Genomic DNA, 27,506 nt, shown 5'->3' with positions numbered 1-27,506 from the left:
CAACATGTTGCCAAACAGTTGTTATATGGCTACTTGAACGTGTCTATTCTTTTCTATCACTTGAAGACATGACATGAAGAATAGTACAATATACAAAATACTAACATTGCATCAAAATCACCAAATGATGAAAATAAAAACACATTAACTAACAGACTTATCGTCCAAAGGCATCATCTATGACAAGCAGTCCCGCAGACACCCAGAAATTACAGATGTTGTCTCAGGGCGTTCAATTGATCGCAACTGGACTGTTCGGTTTGTCTTAGAAGAGGTTTCGCCGCTCATCCAAGTAGAGTTCAAGAGTTCGTGCTCATAGACTTAGATTAGTCAGATATAGTCCAGATGTTGTACATTCCTATACATTAAAAAAAATTGTATTGCCATTTACACATATACATATAACATACACCTTAAAAAAAGGAGAAAATACAAACTATATATATACACACACACATACATACATTAGTAAAAAGATAACTATACATCGTTTTCAGGATATACAATATACCTATATCAAGATATATATTCTGGTCTATGCCATGCAACACTGGTTCAGAGCTTGTTTTTGTTACACTCAGAAGCTAGAAGTGTCTTTAAATGATGCATAATCACGTTACAAAGTGGCCTTCAGGCTGCTGGTGTAAAGTACTGCCTGGTAAAAAGTTTTTTTCTGTCCAGTTTTTAACTCCCTTTTCTTTTCCTAGCATGGAGGACACCTGCAGATTACCTCCCCCCTGCTTCCTGTACCCCCTCAACTCCGATGATGGTCTCCACCACCAGCACCATCACAGCCACCAGCACCAGCCGGGACACAAGCAGCTGGAGCCCATCTACCTTCGGGACCTGCCCCCTTACCAGGCACCTGCGGGCGGAGGCGGCGTCACCGGAGGAGGCGGGACTGGGGTCAGCGTGGGTGACAGTGGGTCAATGGCCCGGAGCTGGGGCGGAGGGGAGGCGGTGAGGATCTTGGCAAGACGGGTGACACCGGACGGGAAGGTGCAGTATCTTGTGGAGTGGGACAACGTGAGCTTGTGCAGAGCGTGAAGAAGACTCGCTGACTGTTTTGTAGTATTAGAGTGGCGCCAATGTTTGAGAAACAAACACATTGAGAAAACCAAGAAAAAAAAACACGAGTTGCAAATCCAGGTTGCTCCTTTAGTCTCATCTCAAACCCACATTCTTATAGCCTCACGACTCCTCAGTAAATATTCCTCTTGCTGTTGTTTCTCTGATATTTGTACTGTTGACTTTCGAATATGCCTTTGCATCTGCCATGTTTTGAAATGAGAAGATGCATTTAAACCACCAGTTGGTTACTAGTGGAGAACTGGACTAGGGCTGCACGATTATTCAACATAGAGATTTTGACTAGTGCGATTACATAACTGCAAGATGCAAAGGTTTTTTTTGTCCTCCGTCACCGGCATTGGAGTGACTGACATGTTCACCAATCAGAATTGTTGAGCCTCACTTTTTTTCATGGATAGAAACAGGTAGAAAGATGTCTCCCTCTGTGCATCACTCTCAGCACCTTAGCACGTTTATTCAACAGGCTGAACACAGTAAGCCCTCTTTTCACTCATACACAATCTTTGTCTCGATGTGCAGAGCGCAAGACCGCCAGCTTTACACAGGAAGCACAGACGAAGAGCCCCACGACTCACTACTGAGATGTTACACATTGTAACAAAAGTTACAAGAAAAAAACATGATAACAAAACCAAATGTTCTGTCGTGATAATATTTATATTTCAAACTGGATGGGCAATAAATAAATGTGAAAGAACGCCGTGATGAAAACAAAAAAAGAAGACAACATCCAACTTAGTTTTTCAAACTGGGAAAAAAAAGCACTTTAAAATGTCCAATATTTAGTCAAGTTAAATTTTTGCTTGCAGAAATGAGAATCCACTTTATTTTTGTTTTTATTTATTTAGGATAAAGTAATTTACCTTCCAATTAGAGTACAATGATAAACAATTCTACAGTATTTAAAAATTCAAGTTTTTATACTTATAATGTTTATCTGCATTATTATTATATATTATGATTACATTACAGATAGGTTGATTGGCAACACTAAATGGTCCCTAGTGTAAAAATGAGTGTGAATGTTGTCTGTCTATTTGTGTTGGCCCTGCGATGAGGTGGCGACTTGTCCAGGGTGTAACCCGCCTACCCCCCGAATGCAGTTGAGATAGGCTCCAGCGACCGCCGTGACCCCGAAAGGGATAAGCGGTAGAAAATGGATGGATGGATCATAGACACAGTACAGTTTTGAAAGGCAATGTTTCTTGACCATAGGGCCCTCTAGATGGCCGACAAAAAAATATGTGCTTCTTAGCTGTGGTCTGTACGGGCCGCAGTGGTAATCAGTTGTAACTTTTCCACCACTTGTAGCAGTAATGGCAACCTCAAACAAACAGAAGAAGTCTGGCACTAAGGTCAAAAAGTACATTTCTTAAGCGGAAAAAATATGACTAAAGTGGTGAAGCTGTATTTTAATTTGCACCTAAATTGTATTGACAGTTCATTTAGGAACATATCATTAATGTTTATTATTTAGTTAAACATTGTTTATTTTTTAAACTGTGTAGTTGTATTAATTTTTCGTCAGTTTTTTTGAAACCCTTCTATTACAGTATATTTATTTTTGTAATCAGCCTGACCGAAGCCTTGATTATAATCTTTGTGATTAACACATGCTGTCATATCAATACACAAGGTTATAAACTGTAAGATTATTGAGCATTATCAAACTCAAGAGTAAAATTACTAGTTCAGTGTAAATATTTAAGTGAGGCCCTGGGCCCCTTCTATAGTGGAAAAGTTGGGCCCTGATGTGAAAAAGGTTAAGAACCGCTGATGTAAACAAAAGCTCTGCGTCTTTTTTCATGAAGCCAAATATTTTTGGGAGTCAATTACTGCGCAATGTTCTAATGTGTGGCACCTTGATACAAAAATATATTGACTGAAAGTCTTCCTTCACTTCTTATTTTCACACTTTTATGCATTTACATGTATAAAATATAAACATCGCACAACACATCGCAATTTCCAAGACAAAAATGGCAATTAGGTTGTTTTTCAAAACCGTGCAGCCCTTAACTGTACCACCTTAAACTGTCCTGGAAGCACAGCATCATTGCGCTTTAATAGCCCTTGAGTCTGGCAATACCAGTAAAGGACCTCAGGGGGCACTATTGAGTCACTGTATTGTGACTATTTAAACTGCTTATATGTATTATCTTTTATAAACGATTGTGAGTAGTGGTGGTCATAAATGAACAAAATTAGTAATTGAAGAAATATTAATAAAACGGGGGTTGGGCTGATTGAAAGCAGCAATCTTTTGAAAGATTTATTTCAATTCATGACAAGTCAGCTGGATAAACGTCCATTTCAGATGACTTTAAATAATATTTGATAGATTTTGTCACAAATCATTTTACATTCAGTCTAATGTACTTACAAGTATTACTTTAGACAACAAGTAAAGAACAGCCACATCATATATATATATATATTCATCTGTTGCTGAAATACATTTACTTTAATGTTTTTTCTTATCAGTTGCTCATTAAATTAGACAGTCGACCAATCAGAAAGCAGCACCGATATCTAATAAAACTACACATTCCAGTTTAGCAACAAAAATGTACACATATTTCAGTCTGAGAGAAAGTATGTATTGTAAGTAAGTTTTGGGAATATTGTCCTGTTTTACATTGGAAGGGAGGTTAGCAATAAAATTTACAGTAATGGGGTGGACCACGCTGATGGTCCTTGTTCATTCTGCTATCAGAGGGTCCATGGTTCAAATTTAAAGGCCTACTGAAATGAGATTTTCTTATTTAAACGGGGATAGCAGGTCCATTCTATATGTCAGACTTGATCATTTTGCGATATTGCCATATCATTGCTGAAAGGATTTAGTAGAGAACATCCACGATAAAGTCTGCAACTTTTGGAGCTAACAGAAAAGCCCTGCGTTTACCGGAAGTCGCAGACTACGACGTCACATGTTGATGGCTCCTCAATTTCCCCATTATTTTGAGCGAGGATGAAAGATTTGTGTTTGAGGATATTGATAGCGACGGACTAGAAGAAAAAAAAACAAGTTTAAAAATGAAACGTGATTGCATTGGGACGGATACAGAAGTTTTTAGACACATTTACTAGGATAAATCTGGGAAAACCCTTACCTTTCTATTGTGTTGTTAGTTTTTTAGTGAGTTTAACAGTACCTGATAGTTGGAGGTGTGTGTCCACGGGTGTGTTGACGCGCAGTGTCTCAGGGAAGTCGACGTCAGCTTCATGGGCGGCACAAGCTCAGCTGATCTCCTGTAAGAAGCGACTTTTTACCACAATTTTCTCACGGAAACCTGCTGGTTGACATTCGGTCGGGATCCATGTTCGCTGTGATCCATAGTAAAGTTTCACCACCGGGAATTTTAAACAAGGAATCACCGTGTGTTTGTGTGGCTAAAGGCTAAAGCTTCCCAACTCCATCTTTCTACTTTGACTTCTCTAATATCAATTGAAAACATTTCAAAAGATTCAGCAACACAGATCTCCAAAATACTGTGTAATTATGCCGTTAAAGCAGACGACTTATAGCTGTGTGTGTACGCAGCGCTCATATTTCCTAAAAGCCCGCGACGTCACGCGTACACGTCATCATTACACGACGTTTTCAAGAAGAAACTCCCGGGAAATTTAAAATTGCAATTTAGTAAACTAAAAAGGCCGTATTGGCATGTGTTGCAATGTTAATATTTCATCATTGATATATAAACTATCAGACTGCGTGGTCGGTAGTAGTGGGTTTCAGTAGGCCTTTAACGCAACAGTTTTCTGTGGCTACGACGCCCTCTAATGCCAAAAACACTTAACAAAACCGCCCATTCGGAGGTTTTATGACAGGGTGCATAGTGCAGCAGAGGGGCCACTTCCAGATGGCGGCTCTTTTTTTTTTTTTTTTTTTTTTTTTTAAATGGTCTTTGGCATGGTCTAAAAATACAATGAGTTCTTTATTGAGATGTATCATTAGGAGAGGTGGGAAAAATAATCACAACTAGAGGGCGCGCGGTTCATGAATCCATCGACAAATGTCCAAATAATGATTCTTTACATATGGTAGATAAAGTGATAAGGCTGTTTCTAAAATGCGGTACTAATGCTAATGTTCTCTAAACGTTAGTTGTAGAGTTGGTTCCAACTTACCATGCGGGAACTATTAGCTAACATTCTTTTCACGTAACGTGTTAGCGGGGACATACATGGAGGAAGGACGAGAGGAGGACACACTATGCGTGCTGTGGCTCTAAGCTAGCTTAAATGTCAAGCAGTAAAACAAAAAAAAGAATAAACATTCAACAGAAGGGTACAGGAACCACGTTACAGCAGAAAGTAAGCAGCTTAGGAGACTAAATTAGCAAGTAGATAAATACATTTATGAGAGACAATAATAACCATACAGTAAACGGCAACAGAGTCAGTCATCGACACGAACGAGTAGATAGACGACACACGTCTTTTAGCCGCAAGTTTCTGGCGATTTGGGCTGAGGTGTCTGAACATTCTGTGGTTTTAAAAGGCATGATAATTGAATCAAGAATCTCTGCTCTGCTCGCCAAGAAGGGAATTTTATTTCCTTTTACACTTAGCGGGCTGCATGTACCCAGTCTTCCATATATACTGTACATCTATGCTGTGCACACAGAATCCAAAAACTGGCAAATACTGCATAGGTCAGTAGCCAAAAGGAGGAGCCTTTTAGACATATTATTAATATGAATAATTAAATAATCAAACAATAATCATTTAGACTTTGTAATATGCGTTATATTAACAATATTATATACACTAATCAAAGTTTTATAATCAAATCATAGCCCCTGAATTGTAATGGAATCGTGAGCTGCCCAAAGATTCCCACATCTAATTATTAAATATTACATTCATCTTATTCACCTATAACACAAAGCAAAGATGTGAATGTTTTGTTCAGGTGGTGTAGCATACTGTATATTGACCTGTAATTGGAATGTTTTTTACATCTTAAGTGCTCTAAATGTATCAAAATGGCAACCCTCCACAGCCTTTAGTTTTTCTGTAAAGTTTGGACACCCTTGGTTTATGATTAAAAAACATGCCGACATTATAGAATTAAACCCTTTTTTTAGGTAAACGTGCTGCCTAATGTTCTCAACGATTGCCTAGTGTTTCTTGTGTTGTCATATTAGAAAAAGAAGAGTGTTTTTTTTTTATATATACTATAGAAATTTTTTAGCAAAGTAACCAGACAGAGTTTATATTTATACAAAACGTTTATTTCAGCACTCTGTTTTTTTTGTTGTTGCTTCATTACTGGCGTTTCATTAACAAGGGGGAAATTAAATAATTTTAAATCGCAAAGCAGGATATTGATGACGTTACATTATTGTACGTCCTCTGAGGTGAATTTGTAGCCTAATAGGAAGGGATATGGTGATGAATGTATTTTGTGTCTTTTTTATGGTATGTTTGTACCCGTCAAGTGCTGGTTTTAGGTTGTGGTCTCGCTGGAAATACACCAGATTTTGTCAAACATCAAAGTAGGAGGACAGAAAGACACCAGTAATGTTTTTTTCTTTAAATCACATTTTTATCAGTAATTCATTTTTGGTGTATTTTTGGATTAAAAATAAATAAATAAAAACTTTTATATTTGTGTTCTAAGAGCTGACACCACTGACATATGTAACCAAAATGATAAATGTTTCACCATTAAGTAGTTTGGTACATTAATGTGTACTTTTATTAAATACTTTGGTTGGTTGGGGAATTTTTGAAGACAATTCACAGCTAGAAATATTGCAATCCAGAAAATACTATCAGATTGATCAAAATAGGGCAAAGGCAGGCCCAAAAGTGATTGCTTGCATACAAAAAAATCTATGAGAAGTATAAGAGCCACTTACAGTACAGTATAAGTCCAACGTAGAATAAAGTAAGCAAGTTTCCCCAGTAATGAACTAAAAACAACATGTAAGAGAGCAAACTGATGAAATTGTTGCTAAAGTAGCATCTCTTTTCAAAGATATTAACTACTGTATATATTTTTGGCAGCACATCTACAACAGCTGCCAATAGGAAAGACAGTGCTTATACTGTGGGGAGGATGCTACAATAAGTATTCAAATTGATTATCATATACAAATCAATCAATCTATGTTTATTTATATAGCCCTAAATCACCAGTGTCTCAAAGGGCTGCACAAACCACAACGACATCCTAGGTAGAGCCCACATAAGGGCAAGGAAAACTCACCCCAATGGGACGTCGGTGACAGTGACAATGACTATGAGAAACCTTGGAGAGGACCGCATATGTGGATGTCTAACATGATATTGTATATCTTGCCAACCTCAAAGGGAATAAGCGGGAGAAAATGGATGGGATGGCCTTACTTCTTCAGCCATGTGGTTTATTTGTATTGTTTTATGTTTACAATATTTCCATTATTTATAAGTCTACTTTGTGGCTTTTTACGTTTCTAGTTGCCTAATTCTAATTCATATACCCTATAAATTTAATTCATATGCCTTTCCTGTTTTTAGGTGCCTGATTCTTTGCATCCTCAACGAAACATTTAGCACAAGGGGTGTCCAAAGTGTGGGCCGGGGGCCATTTGCGGCCCGCAGCTAATCGTTTACCGGATCGCCACACATTCTGCAAAAATTGCAAATTTGATAGTATTGCAAATATTAAAAAAAACATTTAAATAAAGTGGAATGAGGTGAAATCTAATGAGGAATAAGTGGCAATGTTGACACAAAGCTGCCATGCAGGCATTTTTTTCCCTTTTGTCTTTATTTTTATTTTTTTTCCATTGCTCAAAAAAAAAAAAGGACAAAAAAATCTATGTTATAATGAATTATTACTTAAAAATGATCACTTCAAATCAGGGGTCACCACTCTTTTTGAAACCAAGAGCTACTTATTGGGCACTAATTAATGCGAATGGCTACCAGTTTGATACGCACTTAAATAAATCGCCAGAAATAGACAATTTGCTCAATTTACCTTTAATAAATAAATCTAACTACCGGTATATATATAAAAAAAAATGGGTATTTTTGTCTGTCATTCCGTTGTACATTTTTATTTCATTACGGAATGTTTTTTGTAGAGAATAAATGACGAAAAAAACACTTAATTGAACGGTTTAAAAGAGGAAAAAAATGAAAATTAAATTTTGAAACATAGTTTATCTTCAATTTCGACTTTTTAAAATTCAAAATTCAACCGAAAAAAAGAAGAGAAAAACTATCTAATTCTAATCTTTTTTTAAATATTAAAAGAATAATTTATGGAACATAATTAGTAATTTTTCCTGATTAAGTTTAATTTTAAAATTTTGAAGACATGTTTTAAATAAGTTAAAATCCAATCTGCATTTTGTTAGAATATATAACAAATTAGACCAAGCTATATTTCTAACAAAGACAAATCATTATTTCTTCTAGATTTTCCAGAACAAAAATGTTAAAAGAAATTCAAAAGACTTTGAAATAAGATTTACCTTTTTTTCTAAAGGTTTTCTAGACTTGCCAGAATATTTTTTTTGAATTTCAATCATAATAGGTTTGAAGAAATATTTCACAAATATTCTTTGTCGAAAAAACAGAAGCTAAAATGAAGAATTAAATAAAAATGTATTTATTATTCTTTACAATAAAAAAAATGTATTTACTTGAACATTGATTTAAATTGTCAGGAAAGAAGAGGAAGGAATTTAAAAGGTAAAAATGTATATGTGTTTAAAAATCCTATAATCATTTTTAAGGTTGTATTTTTTCTCTAAAATTGTCTTTCTGAAAGTTATAAGAGGTAAAGTAAAAAAATAAATGTATTTATTTAAACAAATGAAGACCAAGTCTTTAAAATATTTTCTTGGATTTTCAAATTCTATTTGAGTTGTGTCTCTCTTAGAATTAAAAATGTCGAGCAAAGCGAGACCAGCTTGCTAGTAAATAAATAAAATTTAAAAAATAGAGTCAGCTCACTGGTAAGTGCTGCTATTTGAGCTATGTTTAGAACAGGCCAGCGGGCTACTCATCTGGTCCCTACGGGTGACCCCTGCTTTAAAATGTTTTATGTGGAAAAAATATTGCATATGTTGTGTGGTTGCCATATAAAAACATGAATGTTTTGACATAAGAGCATAAAACAAACAAAATAATAGTTCAAACTTAAAATCGACAGATATATCGGAAGTTGATCTTGAAATTTAAGCGTAAAAAGTAAAAAAAATAATAATAATAAAAATGTATCACTTTATGAGTTTGGAACCTTTCGGATCTCACATATATTTAGTAGGATTTTATTTAACTTTTCACTGTGATTACTCAAAACTATTAAATAATTAAAATCAATGGTGTCCTGCATTATTGATCTTTGAGGGCTTTAATTGCTAAATAAAGGAACTCTCCTGAAGGAATCAATAAAGTACTATCTATCTATCTATCTATCCATCTAAATACTGCATATTTCAGTTTTACTATAAAAAAAAAGTTGTCTTTGACAGAAAATGCATAAAACCTTATTTGTTTTACTTTATATCAAACTCGAGTTGATATAGAGATTTACTGTAAGCATTAAATAAATAAAAATAATAATACTTTGACTTATTTTTAACATTTTAGTGACTGAGACCCTCTATGCTCCCCAAGAGCCCTAAGGATAAAAAAAAAATCCATATATTTTGTTATGGTTTGAAAATGAAAAATATCAAAATAGCCCCCGCATGCTTAAATTTTTCCGTGTGCGGCCCTCTGTGGAAAAAGTTTGGACACCCCTGACTTAGCAAGATGAGAAATGTGCTGCTACTTTTGACCACAGAGTGGCGACCAAACTTCAATGTTTATACCAAAGCTTGTGCTGCATTCACGTCCCTCGAAACAATAAACAGTGTTCGTTCAGAACTTGACATAGCTCCAACAAAATAGTCAAAAAATAATCAATAATGATATTATGACTCTTACAATGCTAAGTTATATACTTAGACAGTGGTTCTCAAATGGGGGTACGTGTACCCATGGGGGTACTTGAATGTATGCCAAGGGGTACGGGAGATTTTTTAAACATATTCTAAAAATAGCAACAATTCAAAAATCCTTTATAAATATATTTATTGAATAATACTTCAACAAAATATGAATGTAAGTTCATAAACCGTGAAAAGAAATGCAACAATGCAATATTCAAGTGTTGACAGCTACATTCTTTGTGGACATGTTCCATAAATATTGATGTTAAAGATTTCTTTTTTTGCGAAGAAATGTTTAGAATTAAAGGCCTACTGAAATGAGATTTTCTTGTTTAAACGGGGATAGCAGGTCCATTCTATGTGTCATACTTGATCATCTCGCGATATTGCCATATTTTTGCTGAAAGGATTTAGTGGAGAACATCCACGATAAAGTTCGCAACTTTTGTTCGCTAAGAGTAAAGCCTTGCCTTTACCGGAAGTAGCCGACGATGACGTCACCCATTGATGGCTCCTCACATCCTCACATTGTTTATAATGGGAGCCTCCAACAAAAAGAGCTATTCGGACCGAGAAAACGACAATTTCCCCATTAATTTGAGCGAGGATGAAAGATTCGTGTTTGAGGATATTGATAGCGACGGACTAGAATTTTTTTTTTTCAAATCAAGTTTAAAAAAAAAAAACGCAATTGCATTGGGACGGATTCAGATGTTTTTAGACACATTTACTAGGATAATTCTGGGAAATCCCTTATCTTTCTATTGTGTTGCTTGTATTTAAGTGAGTTTAATAGTACCTGATAGTGTGTCCACGGGTGTCTTGAGGCCAGTGTCTGATGGAAGTCGACGGCAGCTGTATGGACGGCACAAGCTCAGCTGATCTCCGGCAAGTGGCGACTTTTTACCACGATTTTCTCACCGAAAACTGCTGGTTGACATTTGGTCGGGATCCATGTTCGCTTGACCGCTCTTATCCACAGTAAAGTTTCACCTCCGAGAATTTGAAACAAGGAATCACCTTGTGTTTGTGTGGCTAAAGCTTCCCACCTACAACTTTCTACTTTGACTTCTCCATTATTAATTAAACGAAATTGCAAAATATTCAGCAACACAGATGTCCAAAATACTGTGTAATTATACGGTTAAAGCAGACGACTTTTAGCTCTGTGTGTGCGCAGCGCTCATATTTCCTTACAGTCAGTGACGTCACGCGTACACGTCATCATTCCGCGAAGTTTTCAACAAGAAACTCCCGGGAAATTTAAAAATGCAATTTAGTAAACTAAAAAGGCCGTATTGGCATGTGTTGCAATGTTAATATTTCATCATTGATATATAAACTATCAACCTGCGTGGTCGGTAGTAGTGGGTTTCAGTAGGCCTTTAAGTTCATGAATCCAGATGGATCTCTATTACAATCCCCAAAGAGGGCACTTTAAGTTGATGATTACTTGTATCTGTAGAGATATTTATTTATACTTGAATCACTTGTTTATTTTTCAACATGTTTTTAGTTATTTGTATATCTTTTTTCCAAATAGTTCAAGAAAGACCACTACAAATGAGCAATATTTTGCACTGTCATACAATTTAATAAATCCGAAACTGGTGACATAGTGCTATATTTTACTTCTTTATCTCTTTTTTTCTACCAAAAATGCTTTGCTGTAATTAGGGGGTACTTGAATTAAAAAAATGTTCACAGGGGGTACATCACTGGAAAAAAAGTAGAGAACCACTGTACTAAGACATCCATCCATCCATCCATCCATCCATCATCTTCCGCTTATCCGAGGTCGGGTCGCGGGGGCAACAGCCTAAGTAGGGAAACCCAGACTTCCCTCTCCCCAGCCACTTCGTCTAGCTCTTCCCGGGGGATCCTGAGGCGTTCCCAGGCCAGCCGGGAGACATAGTCTTCCCAACGTGTCCTGGGTCTTCCCCGTAGCCTCCTACCGGTTGGACGTGCCCTAAACACCTCCCTAGGGAGGCGTTCGGGTGGCATCCTGACCAGATGCCCGAACCACCTCATCTGGCTCCTCTCGATGTGAAGGAGCAGCGGCTTTACTTTGAGTTCCTCCCGGATGGCAGAGCTTCTCACCCTATCTCTAAGGGAGAGCCCCGCTACACGGCGGAGGAAACTCATTTCGGCCGCTTGTACCCGTGATCTTATCCTTTCGGTCATGACCCAAAGCTCATGACCATACGTGAGGATGGGAACGTAGATCGACCGGTAAATTGAGAGCTTTGCCTTCCGGCTCAGCTCCTTCTTCACCACAACGGATCGGTACAAAGTCCGCATTACTGAATACGCCGCACCGATCCGCCTGTCGATCTCACGATCCACTCTTCCCTCACTCGTGAACAAGACTCCTAGGTACTTGAACTCCTCCACTTGGGGCAGTGTCTCCTCCCCAACCCGGAGATGGCTTCATCTGACCGGGATCTTCAGCTCTGGCTGGATCGGTTCGCAGCCGAGTGTGAAGCGACCGGAATGAGAATCAGCACCTCCAAGTCCGAGTCCATGGTTCTCGCCCGGAAAAGGGTGTACTAAGACATAAAAAAAAAAAATCATACTTAATATCAGTTATACCTTTTGAAAGTCAATGCTCCCATGTTCCCTGAAGGCATCAGTGTACGCGACGCCATTTTGGCTCCTTCACTTCATCCACCTGGTGGACTTCCGGTGTCGAAACGCAGCAAAGGTGGCGACTTTTTCATCTTTTTTTTCTGAAAAACGTTGTATTCTAAACACCTGTATCAGAAAAAAAGTATATCAGCGCGGTTGCTAACATCAACTAATCTCACTGTTTGTATCGACACCACCAACCGGAAGTGTCAATGAGCTTCGTTTCAATCTCTCTCGACAACCTCGCTTTTTGTGAGCGTAAGTTCCTTTTTTTTTTTTTTTTTAAAGCACGTTATAAAACACTCACCACGTTGAGCATCATGTCTCTTTGGTGGTCGAATGACTTTGGAATTGGACGACGACAGCGCCCGCTTACATTGACTTTAAAATTGCGCGCGTCCGTGCTTTGCTCCGCCCACTTTCTCTCTCGCTCACCCGCTGTTCCCGCTCACTGTCGCGCGCACGCACGCACGCACATTCACATTTCTGCATCCTATTTTTTATTGCACCGGGAGCCCGCACGCTTTAGGAGAGCGCTGGTGGAATATGGTGCCGTCATTTTTGTATAACGTCGGACTAATGGCATCTTCATCATTGACTCCCGAAGGAGTACTCCACGTATTTTTATTTTTTTTATTTTTATGATTTAATTTCCCTGGTTACTTCTAGGCACCGAGAGAACCACCGAGACCCTCTTGCCTCTCCGTTGAATGCCGTTGGAACATGTCATATGTTCCCATTCAAGGTAAGGCTTTTTGAACACATGTGTATTCATCTATGTTGTCATCATCGCCATTGTTGCTACTCTGTGTTCTGTCTCCCTGACATTACAGTCACAACAAGCAGACAGGTGCAGTCTTTCCAGAATGAAGCAAGGAAAAAAAAAAAAAAAAACCTCCATGCGGCAATTCCAGCATTGCATAAAAGTGTGCTGTTGGCGCCAAAATTTTTTTCCCAGAATTCAGCATTTTAATGCAATTAATTCCCTTCTATGTGTGCATTTATTATTTCATAGGTTTATGATGTATGCTGGAACTTTTTGGCCCACATTGCCAGCACACTTGCTGGCGTGTGAGTCGGGCGCCCAATTGAGGACCCCATCGCCTCCCGCGGCGAGGCAAAAGTTTGGAGGACCCCGACGCGTGTCGTGATTGAATGAGTAGTAGCGATAGAGCGGAGGTGGGCCGCGTGTGTCCTGCGTGCGTGGATGTTGTCGCCGTGGAGACGCACCCGCGGGCCCTCACGCATCCTAAAGCAGAGTCCGGAAGCTGGCGGACTTCCGCCCGCGTGTGTGTAGGACTGCAGGATTCTGAGACACAACCCACCGTATGTCCTTGAATTGCCGCCGGGGCGCTAATTAATTTAAAACCTCTTCTCACTCCTGCGCTTACCAAAGGCATGCGGTAAAAGTAAGCATGCGCTAATTATTTTAAAACCTCTTTCCATCCACCCACATTTAATGCCAAACAAACACTTACCAATCGACAGATTTAATTTGATCTAGTGTCCCAAGATGTGAAACTTCCAATCGTTGGTCTGCACATTTTACCGGCGATGCTAAGGCAAACATGGCTGAATAGCGTCAATAGCTATTTGCTCAATAGCTTCAGTTTCTTCTTCAATTTCGTTTTCGCTGTCTGCCTTTATACTTACCAAAGGCATGCAGTAAAAATTTAAGTGTGATGTAAGGATACCATCATGAAAAGCACATTTAATTAAAAAAAAAACGCTATTATGGTGTTACCTTTACTTATAAATATAGTCCATGCCAGGTCTTTCTGATCAAAAGCATCAAAAACTTGTTTATAGAAGTCTTCCTTATCTTTCTTCAGTTTTAAAAGTCTCTCTGTCTCAATGGAGATCTTCCTTTATTACCTCCTCCAGCACATATCACCTTATTCATTTCACTTCTTCTGCAGCCGAGTAGTCGCAAGAAGAGGCGGGAGTCATTTAATGACTCGTATTTGACGGACGCAGCTACGGTATTGTGACGGTCTCAAGCAGTCGTCTTGCGGGTTCCCAGGACCACCAAGGAAGGACATGACTTGAGCAGTTGGGATTTGTTTATTTTTCAATAAAACCTCAGTCCAGGTCGCTCTTCCGCTCCTCCTCTCCGCTCGCTCACCGTCTCCTCGCCGCCATCTTGTGCCTGTCTGTCGGCTCTCCCTCTCCACAGGTTTATTAATAAAACATAGCTGCTTACTATTCTTTTTAGCAGACCGGTTTAATCAATAACTTGGACCTTAAACCCTACTGAATAGCTCTTAATCTTCTTCCCTTTATGCGATTTCAAATTACCGGTATTGAAATCAGCCTCCTCCATTTTGAAAATGATGTCAGGGGAAGTGTCACTCGTGACGTCACGAGTTTTACCCGGCGGTAATACTAAGCATGCGCTAATTATTTTGCGAAGCGAGTTTGATTCAAGGCAGACGCATACTATATGCCCGGCGGCAATTCAAGGAAATACGGTAATTGCCATTTTTCTATCCGATTTTGTATTTCTTATACATAAAAACTGCAGACATAGGGAGCGAGGGAAGACGTGTTACTTTGAGACTGTCAATCAACACATTCTTGTCTCAAGGTGCCACATATTGGAACAATATGCAATTAATCATTGACTTGCAATCAATCAAGCAAAGTATATTCATATAGCTATTAATCACGAGTGTCTCAAAGGGCTGCACAAGCCACGACATCCTCGGCTCAGATCCCAGGGGATCCATGTTCGCTTGACCGCTCTGATCCATAGTAAAGCTTCACCTCCGGTAATTTTAAACAAGGAAACACCGTGTGTTTGTGTGGCTAAAGGCTAAAAGCTTCCCATCTCCATCTTTCTACTTTGACTTCTCCATTATTAATTGAACAAATTGCAAAAGCTTTAGCAACACAGATGTCCAGAATACTGTGTAATTATGCGATGAAAAGAGACGACTTTTAGCCGTAAGTGGTGCTGGGCTAATATGTCTTCTCCAACCAATAACGTCACAAACACGCGTCATCATACGTTTTCAACAGGAAACTCCGCGGGAAATTTAAAATTGTAATTTAGTAAACTAAACCGGCCGTATTGGCATGTGTTGCAATGTTAATATTTCATCATTGATATATAAACTATCAGACTGCGTGGTCGGTAGTAGTGGGTTTCAGTAGGCCTTTAAATTTAAGTAATACAGCTTAATTAAAGGGGAACATTATCACAATTTCAAAAGGGTTAAAAACAATAAAAATCAGTTCCCAGTGGCATGTTGTATTTTTTGAAGTTTTTTTCAAAATTTTACCGGTCTCCGAATATCCCTAAAAAAAGCTTTAAAGTGCTTGATTTTCGCTATGTGCAATGCCACTATCCATTTCCCTGTGACGTTATACAGTGCTGCCAATGTAAACAAACAACGGCGAATACCACAGCAAGATATAGTGACATTAGGTCGGATTCAGACTCCGATTTCAGCGGCTTAAGCGATTCAACAGATTATGCATGTATTGAAACGGATGGTTGGAGTATGAAAGTATTTAAGAAGAAACTGAAGGTATTGAGCGAATAGCTATTGACGCTATTCATAGCCATAGCATGGCCGAATAGCTGCGTTAGCATCGCCGGTAAAATGTGCGGACCAAACGATCAGGACTTTCGCATCTTGTGACACTGGAGCAACTTAAATCCGTCGATTGGTAAGTGTTTGTTTCGCATTAAATGTGGGTGGAAGGAAACGTAATATAGTTGCAAATGCATCTGCAGGTTATCCATACATCTCTGTGCCATGTCTGCTTTAGCACCGCCGGTAAATAGCATGTTAGCATCGACTAGCGTAGCATGTTTGCATCGATTAACTGGCAGTCAACATCAACAAAACTCAACTTTGTGATTTCTGTGACTTTATCGTTACAAATGCATCTGCAGGTTATCGATACATCTCTGTGCCATGTCTGCTTTAGCACCGCCGGTAAATAGCATGTTAGCGTCGATTAGCATAGCATGTTAGCATCGATTAGCATAACATGTTAGCATCGATTAGCTGACGCTTACATAGGTCTGGTGATAATGTTCCCCTTTAATGATTTTTTGTGGTCTTAAGGCGGACTTCAAACTTTTGCTCCTGCAAATAAATATCAGCCCTCAAACACAAATACACAATAAAACACATTGCACACACCGCAAGCTGATGTCCCCAAAACGTTGTCATCCAAGCGGTCGTCAAAATAAAAGCACAGGCAAAGCTGAACATTGCGTGCCTTACGTCAGCGAGACCCGAGTGACGTCCATATCCATAGGGCTGAATTTGGTGGCACTTGAAGCTCGAGCCAAGTGGGAGGGTCAAGAAGAAGAGGGCAGTGGGAGGAGCGAGACTTCGAATTGAGCCTTGAATTAGTAGTCATATTTTTTGCACTTAATTTGTGTTACTTTGGTGGGACTTCTCACTGGCGATTCGGAAGGCTCTCTGTCTCTGCTTCCGGTTTGTGTAATACTGGTGCCCCCTCACTCCGCCCACCGAGACAAAGATTGTGAATGAGTAAAAAGATGGCTCACTGTGTTCAGTTAGTTGTCCTGTTAAAGGGGAACATTATCACCAGACCTATGTAAGCGTCAACATATACCTTGATGTTGCAGAAAAAAGACCATATATTTTTTTAACCAAATTCCGAACTTGAAATGGGTGAATTTTGGCGAATTAAACGCCTTTCTATTTATCGCTCTCGGAGCGATGACGTCAGAACGTGACGTCACCTAGGTAATAAAGCCGCCATTACAAACACCGGTTCTCAGCTCTATTATTTTCCGTTTTTTTGACCATTTTCTGGAACCTTGGAGACATCATGCCTCGTCGGTGTGTTGTCGGATGGTGTAACCACACTAACAGGGAGGGATTCAAGTTGCACCACTGGCCCAAAGATGCGAAAGTGGCAAGAAATTGGAGGAAATTTGTTAAAAATACAAGGGTGTGGGGAAAGCCAAGGAAATGGTCAGTCGTTTGTTCCGCACACTTTACCGACGAAAGCTATGCTACTGCAGAGATGGCAAGATTGAGTGGATATCCTGCGACACTCAAAGCAGATGCATTTCCAATGATAAAGTCAAAGAAATCTGCCGCCAGACCCCCATTGAATGTGCCGGAGTGTCTGCACATTTTACCGGCGATGCTAAGACAGACATGGCACAGAGATGTATGGATAACCTGCAGATGCATTTCCAACGATAAAGTCAACGAAATCACAAAGGTGAGTTTTATTGATGTTATTGACTTATGTGCTAATCAGACATATTCGGTCACGGCATGACTCCGAGCTAATCGATGCTAACATGCTATTTAGGCTAGTTGTATGTACATTTGAAACTATATTTTCATCCAGAGTTTCCTTGCCCCCACATTTAATGCCAAACAAACACTTACCAATCGACAGATTTGAGTTGATCCAGTGTCCCAAGATGCGAAACTTCCGATCGTTGGTCTGCACATTTTACCGGCGATGCTAAGGCAGACATGGCCGAATAACGTCAATAGCTATTCGCTCAATAGCTTCAGTTTCTTCTTCAATTGCGTTTTCGCTATCTGCCTTTATACTCCAACCATCCGTTTCAATACATGCGTAATCTGTTGAATCGCTTAAGCCGCTGAAATCCGAGTCTGAATCCGAGCTAATGTCGCTATATCTTGCTGTGCTATCCGCATTGGCATCACTGGATGACGTCACAGGAAAAAGGACGGTGGCTTCACAGATAGCGAAAATCAGGCACTTTAAAGCTTTTTTTAGGGATATTCCGGGATGGGTAAAATTTTGAAAAATAAAATAAGCCACTGGAAACTGATTTTTATTCGTTTTAGCTCTTCTGAAATTGTGATAATGTACCCCTTTAAGTAAAGGCGCTCAGGTGCCGAGAGCGACGCGCAGAGAGAGACCTCTTTTTTTCCTGTGTGAAGTAAGAAACCAAGAATTCTGAATAGCCAACGTGTCTGTCATTAAAATGCCGGTGACTTCCGAGTAACCTAAAACCCCAAAACTATTGCGATTACATTATCGCACTGATTGGAATGTCAATGTCCATTAATTGTGCAGCCCTGTTGAGTACCTGAGTAGAGGCTTGGAATTTGGTTGTGTTATCCCCGCAAAGCAAAGCACAAAAAGGCCAAAATGCCCTTTTGAGCAAGTGCAAGTTGGTTGCATAATGATGGTGAAAAGAACTGCCACTGTGTGTGTGTGTGTGTGTGTGTGTGTGTGTGTGTGTGTGTGTGTGTGTGCGTGCGTGCGTGCGTGCGTGCGTGCGTGCGTGCGTGCGTGCGTGCGTGTGAGAGCATCATTGCCAGGAAATTGTGAGCACAGTGCTGCTGCACCTTGCAACCTGCTGTGATGGTGTAGTGTGTCGTTTCTGTTTCCACATTGTTGTCAGAGCTCTCATTGGGTTGTATGGTACACCAGTACCGCAGTACTATTGAGTTAAAAAAGGTACTAAACTGCCTTTGAAAAACACCAGTATACAGAAACCTTAAAGGCCTACTGAAACCCACTACTACCGACCACGCAGTCTGATAGTTTATACATCAATGATGAAATATTAACATTGCAACACATGCCAATACGGCCGGTTTAGTTTACTAAATTACAATTTTAAATTTCCTGCGGAGTTTCTTGTTGAAAACGCCGCGGAATGATGACGTGTGTTTGTGATATTATTGGTTGGAGGGGAAATCCTAGCTCAGCACCATCCATCCATCCATTTTCTACCGCTTATTCCCTTTTTGGGGTCGTGGGGGGCGCTGGCGCCTAACTCAGCTACAATCGGGCGGAAGGCGGGATACACCCTGGACAAGTCGCCACCTCATCGCAGGGCCATCACAGATAGACAGACAACATTCACACTCACATTCACACACTAGGGCCAATTTAGTGTTGCCAATCAACCTATCCCCAGGTGCATGTCTTTGGAGGTGGGAGGAAGCCGGAGCACCCGGAGGGAACCCACGCATTCACGGGGAGAACATGCAAACTCCACACAGAAAGATCCCGAGCCTGGATTTGAACCCAGGTCTGCAGGACCTTCGTATTGTGAGGCAGACGCACTAACCCCTCTGCCACCGTGAAGCCCCCACTTACGGCTAAAAGTCGTCTCTTTTCATCGCATAATTACACAGTAATTTTTGACATCTGTGTTGCTGAATCTTTTGCAATTTGTTCAATTAATAATGGAGACTGTAAAGAACAATGCCGTGGTGGAAGGCGGTGTTTTGCAGCTGTCTTTAGCACCGAGACACAGCCGGTGTTTCTTTGTTTGTTGTGAAGCTTTAACACAGAGCGGTCAAGCGAACATGTTTCTCTACGTCAACCAGCGTGTTTTTGGATGGGAAAATTGTGATTATATATCTTACCGGAGACATCAGCGGATTATGGGTCCCCCCGCAGTAGCTGTCAAAAAAGGCAGCTGTGAGCTTGGCTCCTCGGCTTCTCTCTGAGACACTGGCGTGTTCACCGCAGCCATCCGACTGCGAGCTATGTCTTTACAATCTCACTGAAACACTATTAAAACAATAAGAAGATAAGGGATCTTCCAGAATTATCCTAGTAAATGTGTCTAATTACATCTGAAACGCTCACACTGCCGCCGCCCGGAGCCGTCGCTTTTTATTTTATTTATTTATTTTTATTTTTTTTCTAGTCCTTCACTATCAATATCCTCATCCACAAATCTTTCATCCTCGCTGAAATTAATGGGGAAATTATCGCTTTCTCGGTCCGAATTGCTCTTACTGCTGGTGGCTCCCATTATAAACAATGTGAGGATGTGAGGAGCCCTCACACCTGTGACGTCACGCGCACATACTTCCAGTAAAGGCATTCTAATTCCCAGACTTGTCCTGACCATTCTAAGTCCCTGACTGGTCCTGACCATTTTAAGTCCCTGACTGGTCCTGACCATTTTAAGTCCCAGACTGGTCCTGACCATTCTAAGTCCCAGACTGGTCCTGACCATTTTAAGTCCCAGACTGGTCCTGACCATTTTAAGTCCCAGACTGGTCCTGACCATTTTAAGTCCCAGACTGGTCCTGACCAGTCTAAGTCCCAGACTGGATCTGACCTGTCTAAGTCCCAGACTGGACCCGACCAGTAAAGGTCCCAGACTGGATCTGACCAGTCTAAGTCCCAGACTGGATCTCACCATTCTAAGTCCCAGACTGGATCTAACCAGTCTAAGTCCCAGACTGGATCTAACCAGTCTAAGTCCCAGACTGGATCTAACCAGTCTAAGTCCCAGACTGGATCTAACCAGTCTAAGTCCCAGACTGGATCTGACCAGTCTAAGTCCCAGACTGGATCTCACCATTCTAAGTCCCAGACTGGATCCAACCAGTCTAAGTCCCGGACTGGATCTGACCATTCTAAGTCCCAGACTGGACCCGACCAGTCTAAGTCCCAGACTGGACCCGGCCAGTCTAACTCCCAGACTGGATCCGACCAGTCTAAGTCCCAGACTGGATCCGACCAGTCTAAGTCCCAGACTGGATCCGACCAGTCTAAGTCCCGGACTGGATCCGACCAGTCTAAGTCCCGGACTAGATCTGGACCAGTCTAAGTCCCGGACTGGACCCGACCAGTCTAAGTCCCAGACTGGATCCGACCAGTCTAAGTCCCAGACTGGATCCGACCAGTCTAAGTCCCAGACTGGATCCGACCAGTCTTAGTCCCAGACTGGACCCGACCAGTCTAAGTCCCAGACTGGACCCGACCAGTCTAAGTCCCAGACTGGACCCGACCAGTCTAAGTCCCAGACTGGACCCGACCAGTCTAAGTCCCAGACTGGACCCGACCAGTCTAAGTCCCAGACTGGACCCGACCAGTCTAAGTCCCAGACTGGACCCGACCAGTCTAAGTCCCAGACTGGATCCGACCAGTCTAAGTCCCAGACTGGATCCGACCAGTCTAAGTCCCAGACTGGATCCGACCAGTCTAAGTCCCAGTCTATGAGCATGAGCTAAAGAAGCCTACGTGGATGAGAGGCCAAACATTTTCAAAGACAAACCAAACAGTCCAGTTGGCATCGACTGAATGCCCTGAGATGACAATAACCTGGATGAATGAGAACATCCGTAGACATTACGCCTAGCGCTATCGTGAACGTTGACGCTTGCCCTTCAAAAGGGGGGGGGGGGGGTTGCCCACATTTGAGGTCCTCTCCAAGGTTCTCATAGTCATCATAGTCACTGGTGTCCCACTGGTTGTGAGTTCTCCTTGCCCACTGGGTGTGAGTTTTCCTTGCCCTTATGTGGGATCTTCCGAGGATGTCGTAGTCGTAGTGGTTTTTACAGTCCTTTGAGACATTTGTGATTTAGGGCTATATAAATAGACATTGATTGATTGATTGATTGAAGCGACCGGAATGAGAATCAGCACCTCCAAGTCCGAGTACCTAGGAGTCTTGTTCACGAGTGAGGGAAGAGTGGATCGTGAGATCGACAGGCGGATCGGTGCGGCGTCTTCAGTAATGCGGACGTTGTATCGATCCGTTGTGGTGAAGAAGGAGCTGAGCCGGAAGGCAAAGCTCTCAATTTACCGGTCGATCTACGTTCCCATCCTCACCTATGGTCATGAGCTTTGGGTCATGACCGAAAGGATAAGAACACGGGTACAAGCGGCCGAAATGAGTTTCCTCCGCCATGTGGCGGGGCTCTCCCTTAGAGATAGGGTGAGAAGCTCTGCCATCCGGGAGGAACTCAGAGTAAAGCCGCTGCTCCTCCACATCGAGAGGAGCCAGATGAGGTGGTTCGGGCATCTGGTCAGGATGCCACCCGAACGCCTCCCTAGGGAGGTGTTTAGGGCACGTCCAGCTGGTAGGAGGCCACGGGGAAGACCCAGGACACGTTGGGAAGACTATGTCTCCCGGCTGGCCTGGGAACGCCTCGGGATCCCCCGGGAAGAGCTAGACCAGTGGTTCCCAAAGTGGGCGGTACCGCCAGGGGGGCGGTGGAAAGATCTGGGGGGGCGGTGAGGAAGAAGGGGGCGGTAGGGGGGCGGCAGTCCGAAGTCGAAGTCAGAAGTTCGAACGTTTGTTTGACGATTTGTACACAACACGTGCAGCAGGACGAGTCAGTGGACGACGCATCAGGGTCCGGTTACCACACGCCAACATCATATTTAGTAGAACGGGGCTTCAGTGCAGTCGCCTTGCTTCTTTCCAAGCAAAGAAACCGACTGAAAATTACTGACCGCGGGGATCTACGACTTCTTCTTAGTGAGTTCCAGCCTGATGTTGAGAAGCTTATGTCCCTGCACCAAGCACATCCATCCCATTAATATTAAGTGTGAGACAATGAAGGTTACTGGTGGAATGTTTATTTACCATTCTATGTTGCTGAAACAGTTAAAACTGCTAAAAAATACATTGGTTTACTAAATTGGGTTTTATTTGTGAAATACACATTTGTGTTTAACCTTTCTATTTTCAAATTGCAGCATACCAAATATCAAGAAAGAGGTGTTTGTTTCCATATGTGTCTGTGGGGGGGGGGCGCTAGGAATTCACTGGGGAGCCAAGGGGGCGCCAGCCTGCAAAAGTTTGGGAACCATTGAGCTAGACGAAGTGGCTGGAGAGAGGGAAGTCTGGGCTTCCCTGCTTAGGCTGCTGCCCCCGCGACCCGACCTCGGATAAGCGGAAGATGATGGATGGATGGATGGATGATTGATTGAAAATGCACTTCTGGGAAAAATCCGAAACCCTCCATAACCGGCCAATGTAAAGGACTAATAACAAAAATCCGTTACTTCTGCCTGCAGAATGCTCGGACCACCTTTAGACTTTGGAGACGATTCAAGACGCTGCAACAGAGGTGACAAAACAACAATACCATCCACAGAGTGTGCAATGAGAACATTTGCCATAGGCGTGGGCGAGGAGGTGTCAAATTAGCAAAGTGTGTCGCAGCCTGGAGACCATTGTTTGATTCTTTGACTCTTTCAGGAGATTGCAGCAAATGTGAGAGCGTTGTTTTTCCAAAATACATTCATGAGTCACGCTCCTAACTAACGCTAAGCCTACCGCAACATATTTCCAGCAACCAAAGTGAGTTCTCGGTCCCTCTCGTTGTTGTAACCATGACAACCGGGCCGGAGTATTTCCAGGAGCCCAATCAAGTAGGTTGTTGAATTAATCCAACCAGGAAGCATACTCGCATGCTGATGGCGGGTGAATCTCAAGTGTTGTTATTGATTAGCGATCATCAATGCTGCGCCGCACATACCCTACTGGTAGCTATACATTAGCAGCGCCATGGTTACCCCAGGCCATTACGTAACCTCCTTTCCGCACGGTGACTCAACATCCAAAAAGTATGTGGTAAGATTTCTGCGCGGTGGTGGCGGAATGAGAATTGATCGGCGATGCGCTATAGGGGGGAGGAGAAAGCGAGCGGAATGATCTCGCCAGGTGCCCACACTGAGATTTCCTGCGAGCCATTTGCAGTCATGCCAAGTCGCAGCTCGTACGAGGCCTTCCCACCCTGCCTCAATATCTCCCCTCGCTCATTTCGTGTCTTCAGCCTTCCAATCACTGTTTTTTTGTTTTTTTTCTTTCTCTCTACCTTCCTCCTCCTCATCCGTTGTCGCCCCCCACTAATGCTGGTCCCCCCCCATGTGCACATGATCCTCTACCCACTCGCTGTCTCGCTTCTGTTTCCTTCCCTCCTCCGCCTACATCATTGCAGCATCCGCATGTGTAGAAGGACGCCTCCATGTTTCCATCCTGGTACAATCCATACGGCGTGCACGAGTATTCTCTCCGAAATTGCGATTCCAATTGCGTTTGGGATATTTTTATTCATAAAAGCGCATAAATGTGTGAAAATAAGGAGTGAAGGAAGACGGGTCAGTTTTAGATTAATCAACATGTTGTTTCTAGGTACCACACATGAGAACAATTTGCAATGATTTCCTTTGAAAAAATATTTGGCTATATGCTAGGGCAGTGGTTCTCAAATGGGGGTACTTGAAAGTATGCCAAGGGGTACGTGAGATTTTTAAAAAATATTCTAAAAATAGCAACAATTCAAAAATCTTTTATAAATATATTTATTGAATAATAATTCAACAAAATATGAATGTAAGTTCATAAACTGTGAAAAGAAATACAACAATGCAATATTCAGTGTTGACAGCTAGATTTTTTGTGGACATGTCCCATAAATATTGGTGTTGAAGATTTCTTTTTTTGTAAAGAAATGTTCAGAATTAAGTTGATGAATCCAGATGGATCTCTATTACAATCCCCAAAGAGGGCACTTTAAGTTGATGATTACTTCTATGTGTAGAAATCTTTATTTATAATTGAATCACTTGTTTATTTTTCAACAAGTTTTTAGTTAATTTTATATCTTTTTTTTCCAAATAGTTCAAGAAAGACCACTACAAATGACCAACATTTTTGCACTGTTATACAATTTAATAAATCAGAAACTGATGACATAGTGCTGTATTTTACTAATTTATCTCTTTTTTTTTTCACAACCAAAAATGCTTTGCTCTTATTAGGGGGTACTACATGTTCACAAGGGGTACATCACTGAAAAAAGGTTGAGAACCACTGCGCTAGGGGTGTGGGAAAAAATCGATTTGAATACAAATCGAATCGTTTATGTTGTGCGATTCAGAATCGATTCTAATTTTTAAAAAATATATATTTTTTATTTATTTAAATTATTATTATTATTATTATTATTATTTTAATCAATCTAACAAAACACTAAACAGCAATACCATAACAATGCAATCCAATTCCAAAACCAAACCAGACCCAGCAACACTCAACTGCAATTAACAGAGCAATTGAGAGGAGACACAAACACGACAGAACAAACCAAAAGTAGTGAAACAAAAATGAATATTATCCACAACAGTATCAATATTAGTTATAATTTCAGCATAGCAGTGATTAAAAATCCCTCACTGACATTATCATTAGACATTTATAAAAATAAAAAAAAGTGTCACAGTGGCTTACACTTGCATCACATCTCATAAGCTTGAGAACACACTGTGTCCAATATTTTCACAAAGATAAAATAAGTCATATTTTTGGTTTGTTTAATAGTTAAAACAAATTTACATTATTGCAATCAGTTGATAAAACATTGTCCTTTACAATTATAAAAGCTTTTTACAAAAATGTACTACTCTGCTAGCATGTCAGCAGACTGGGGTAGATCCTGCTGAAATCCTATGTATTGAATGAATACAGAATCGTTTTGAATCGGAAAAATATTGTTTTTGAATCGAGAATCAAATTGAATCGAAAAAATTGATATATTATCGAATAGTGACCCCAAGAATCGATATTGAATCGAATCGTGGGACACCCAAAGATTCACAGCCCCTACTATATGCAGACTACCAGATCTTTTGTCTATAATTAGATCCATCCATCCATCTATCTTCTTTCGCTTATCTGAAGCCAGGTCGTGGGGGCAGCAGCCTAAGCAGAGAAGCCCATTCTCCCCTCACCCCTCTCCCCAGCTACTTTGTCCAGCTCTTACCGGGGTATCCCGAGCCGTTCCCAGGCCAGCTGGGAGACATAGTCTCTCCACCTTGTCCTGGGTCTTCCCTGCGGTCTGCTACCGGTCGGACGCGCCCGAAACACCTCCCCAGGGAGGCGTTCCGGGGGCATTCTGACCAGATTACCCTGAGCTACTCCCGAATGACAGAGCTTCTCACCCTATCTGTAAGGGAGAGCCGCGCCACCTGACGGAGGCGTGGTTGGGGGCGTGGTTAAGAGGGGAGGAATATATTTACATCTACAATTCACCAACTTTAGTATTTCATATATATTTCATATATATACTGTATATATATATATATATATATATATATATATATATATATATATAGGTATACATATAGGTATATGTGTGTGTGTGTGTGTGTGTATGAAATACTTAACTTTCAGTGAATTCTAGCTATATATATTTATTTTTTATATATATAAATAAAATAAATAGTTGAATTTCAGATGGCACGTATCAAATACACAGTAATGAAAACACAGTTGTTCTACTAACTGTACTGTGCTTGCTGGGTACTAAAAAAAACAACAACACTTACCTTTCACTATTTGAGTAACCTTTGTTCTGCCATTTATTTCTTCATTTTGCTTGTCGACGGTGTAATATAATGGGTTGGAGTCAATAGCCAGGCGAGGTGATGGAGTTACGTCTCTTTACTATGGGCTTTAGTCAGAACAGACTCCCTCACTTGCCGTCAGGTGCCCAACACCACGTAAATCGTTGGTCAATCAAAAAGCAACCCCATAACGCTATAGCCAACATCACCAGGAGATGGCGACAGACAACATAGGATCACTCTATTACGGACAGCGTCGCCATGGCTGTAACTTCCGCGTTCTTCTGCTTCGTGTCCTTTTGTGTGCAGTTTTTTATTCATATCCGTAGATGTTGTAACGTGATTGGGTGTGGCCTCCAACTCCAGCTGAATTTCGGGAGAAAATTTCTTCCGGGGAGGTTTTCGGGAGAGGCGCTGAATTTCGGGAGTCTCCCGTAAAATCCGGGAGGGTTGGCAAGTATGACGTGACGTCATGTAAATCCATGCAATACAGAGTAAGGTACTAAGTGTTTGGGAGTTGTTGTTGAAGTCTTGTTCGTAGACACTGTTGCCGAAGTCTTTAATATATTTCCCTCCTTTATTTCGCAGGCCAATTCATTGATCTTGTCATGGCTGCTAGTAGATAGTAGCTCGTAGCTAAATACATTCTCATAGCATACCGTTGAGGAGGTTCCCCTTTTTTCCAATCAGATAAACGGCTTCCTTTTGGGCATGGGTTCTGTGTCAGAAGCCTTAGACCGC

The 27,506-nt window shown here is 41.1% G+C and overlaps 2 protein-coding genes and 1 long non-coding RNA gene across 4 annotated transcripts in view; 2 read left to right on the top strand and 1 right to left on the bottom strand.

Moving 5' to 3' along the window:
• phf1 (PHD finger protein 1) overlaps positions 1–8,207 on the top strand; it is a 70,381-nt gene extending 62,174 nt beyond the window's left edge. For both annotated transcript variants that reach the window (XM_061882354.1, XM_061882355.1), the window contains exon 14: positions 708–8,207. In XM_061882354.1, the coding sequence (XP_061738338.1) occupies positions 708–1,047 (340 nt within the window). In that variant the 3' untranslated portion in view covers positions 1,048–8,207. The remainder of the gene's footprint in view (positions 1–707) is intronic.
• Positions 4,250–13,054, bottom strand: LOC133539954 (uncharacterized). Its single transcript, XR_009803514.1, has 3 exons — positions 12,976–13,054; positions 12,633–12,794; positions 4,250–4,347 (listed from the first exon to the last, which is right to left on the bottom strand). It is a non-coding gene; the product is annotated as an uncharacterized LOC133539954 (long non-coding RNA).
• A 96-nt stretch (positions 13,055–13,150) lies between these two features.
• The window catches only part of syngap1b (synaptic Ras GTPase activating protein 1b), a 390,106-nt gene continuing 375,750 nt past the window's right edge, over positions 13,151–27,506 (top strand). The window contains exon 1 of the mRNA XM_061882342.1: positions 13,151–13,413. Within this exon, the coding sequence (XP_061738326.1) occupies positions 13,392–13,413 (22 nt within the window). The 5' untranslated portion in view covers positions 13,151–13,391. The remainder of the gene's footprint in view (positions 13,414–27,506) is intronic.

Source organism: Nerophis ophidion, linkage group LG21 (genome assembly GCF_033978795.1).
Source record: "Nerophis ophidion isolate RoL-2023_Sa linkage group LG21, RoL_Noph_v1.0, whole genome shotgun sequence".
In the NCBI taxonomy this organism is placed as follows: Eukaryota; Metazoa; Chordata; class Actinopteri; order Syngnathiformes; family Syngnathidae; genus Nerophis; species Nerophis ophidion.
Note: the sequence above shows the minus strand (reverse complement) of the source record. Positions and strands in the feature narration are given on the sequence as shown.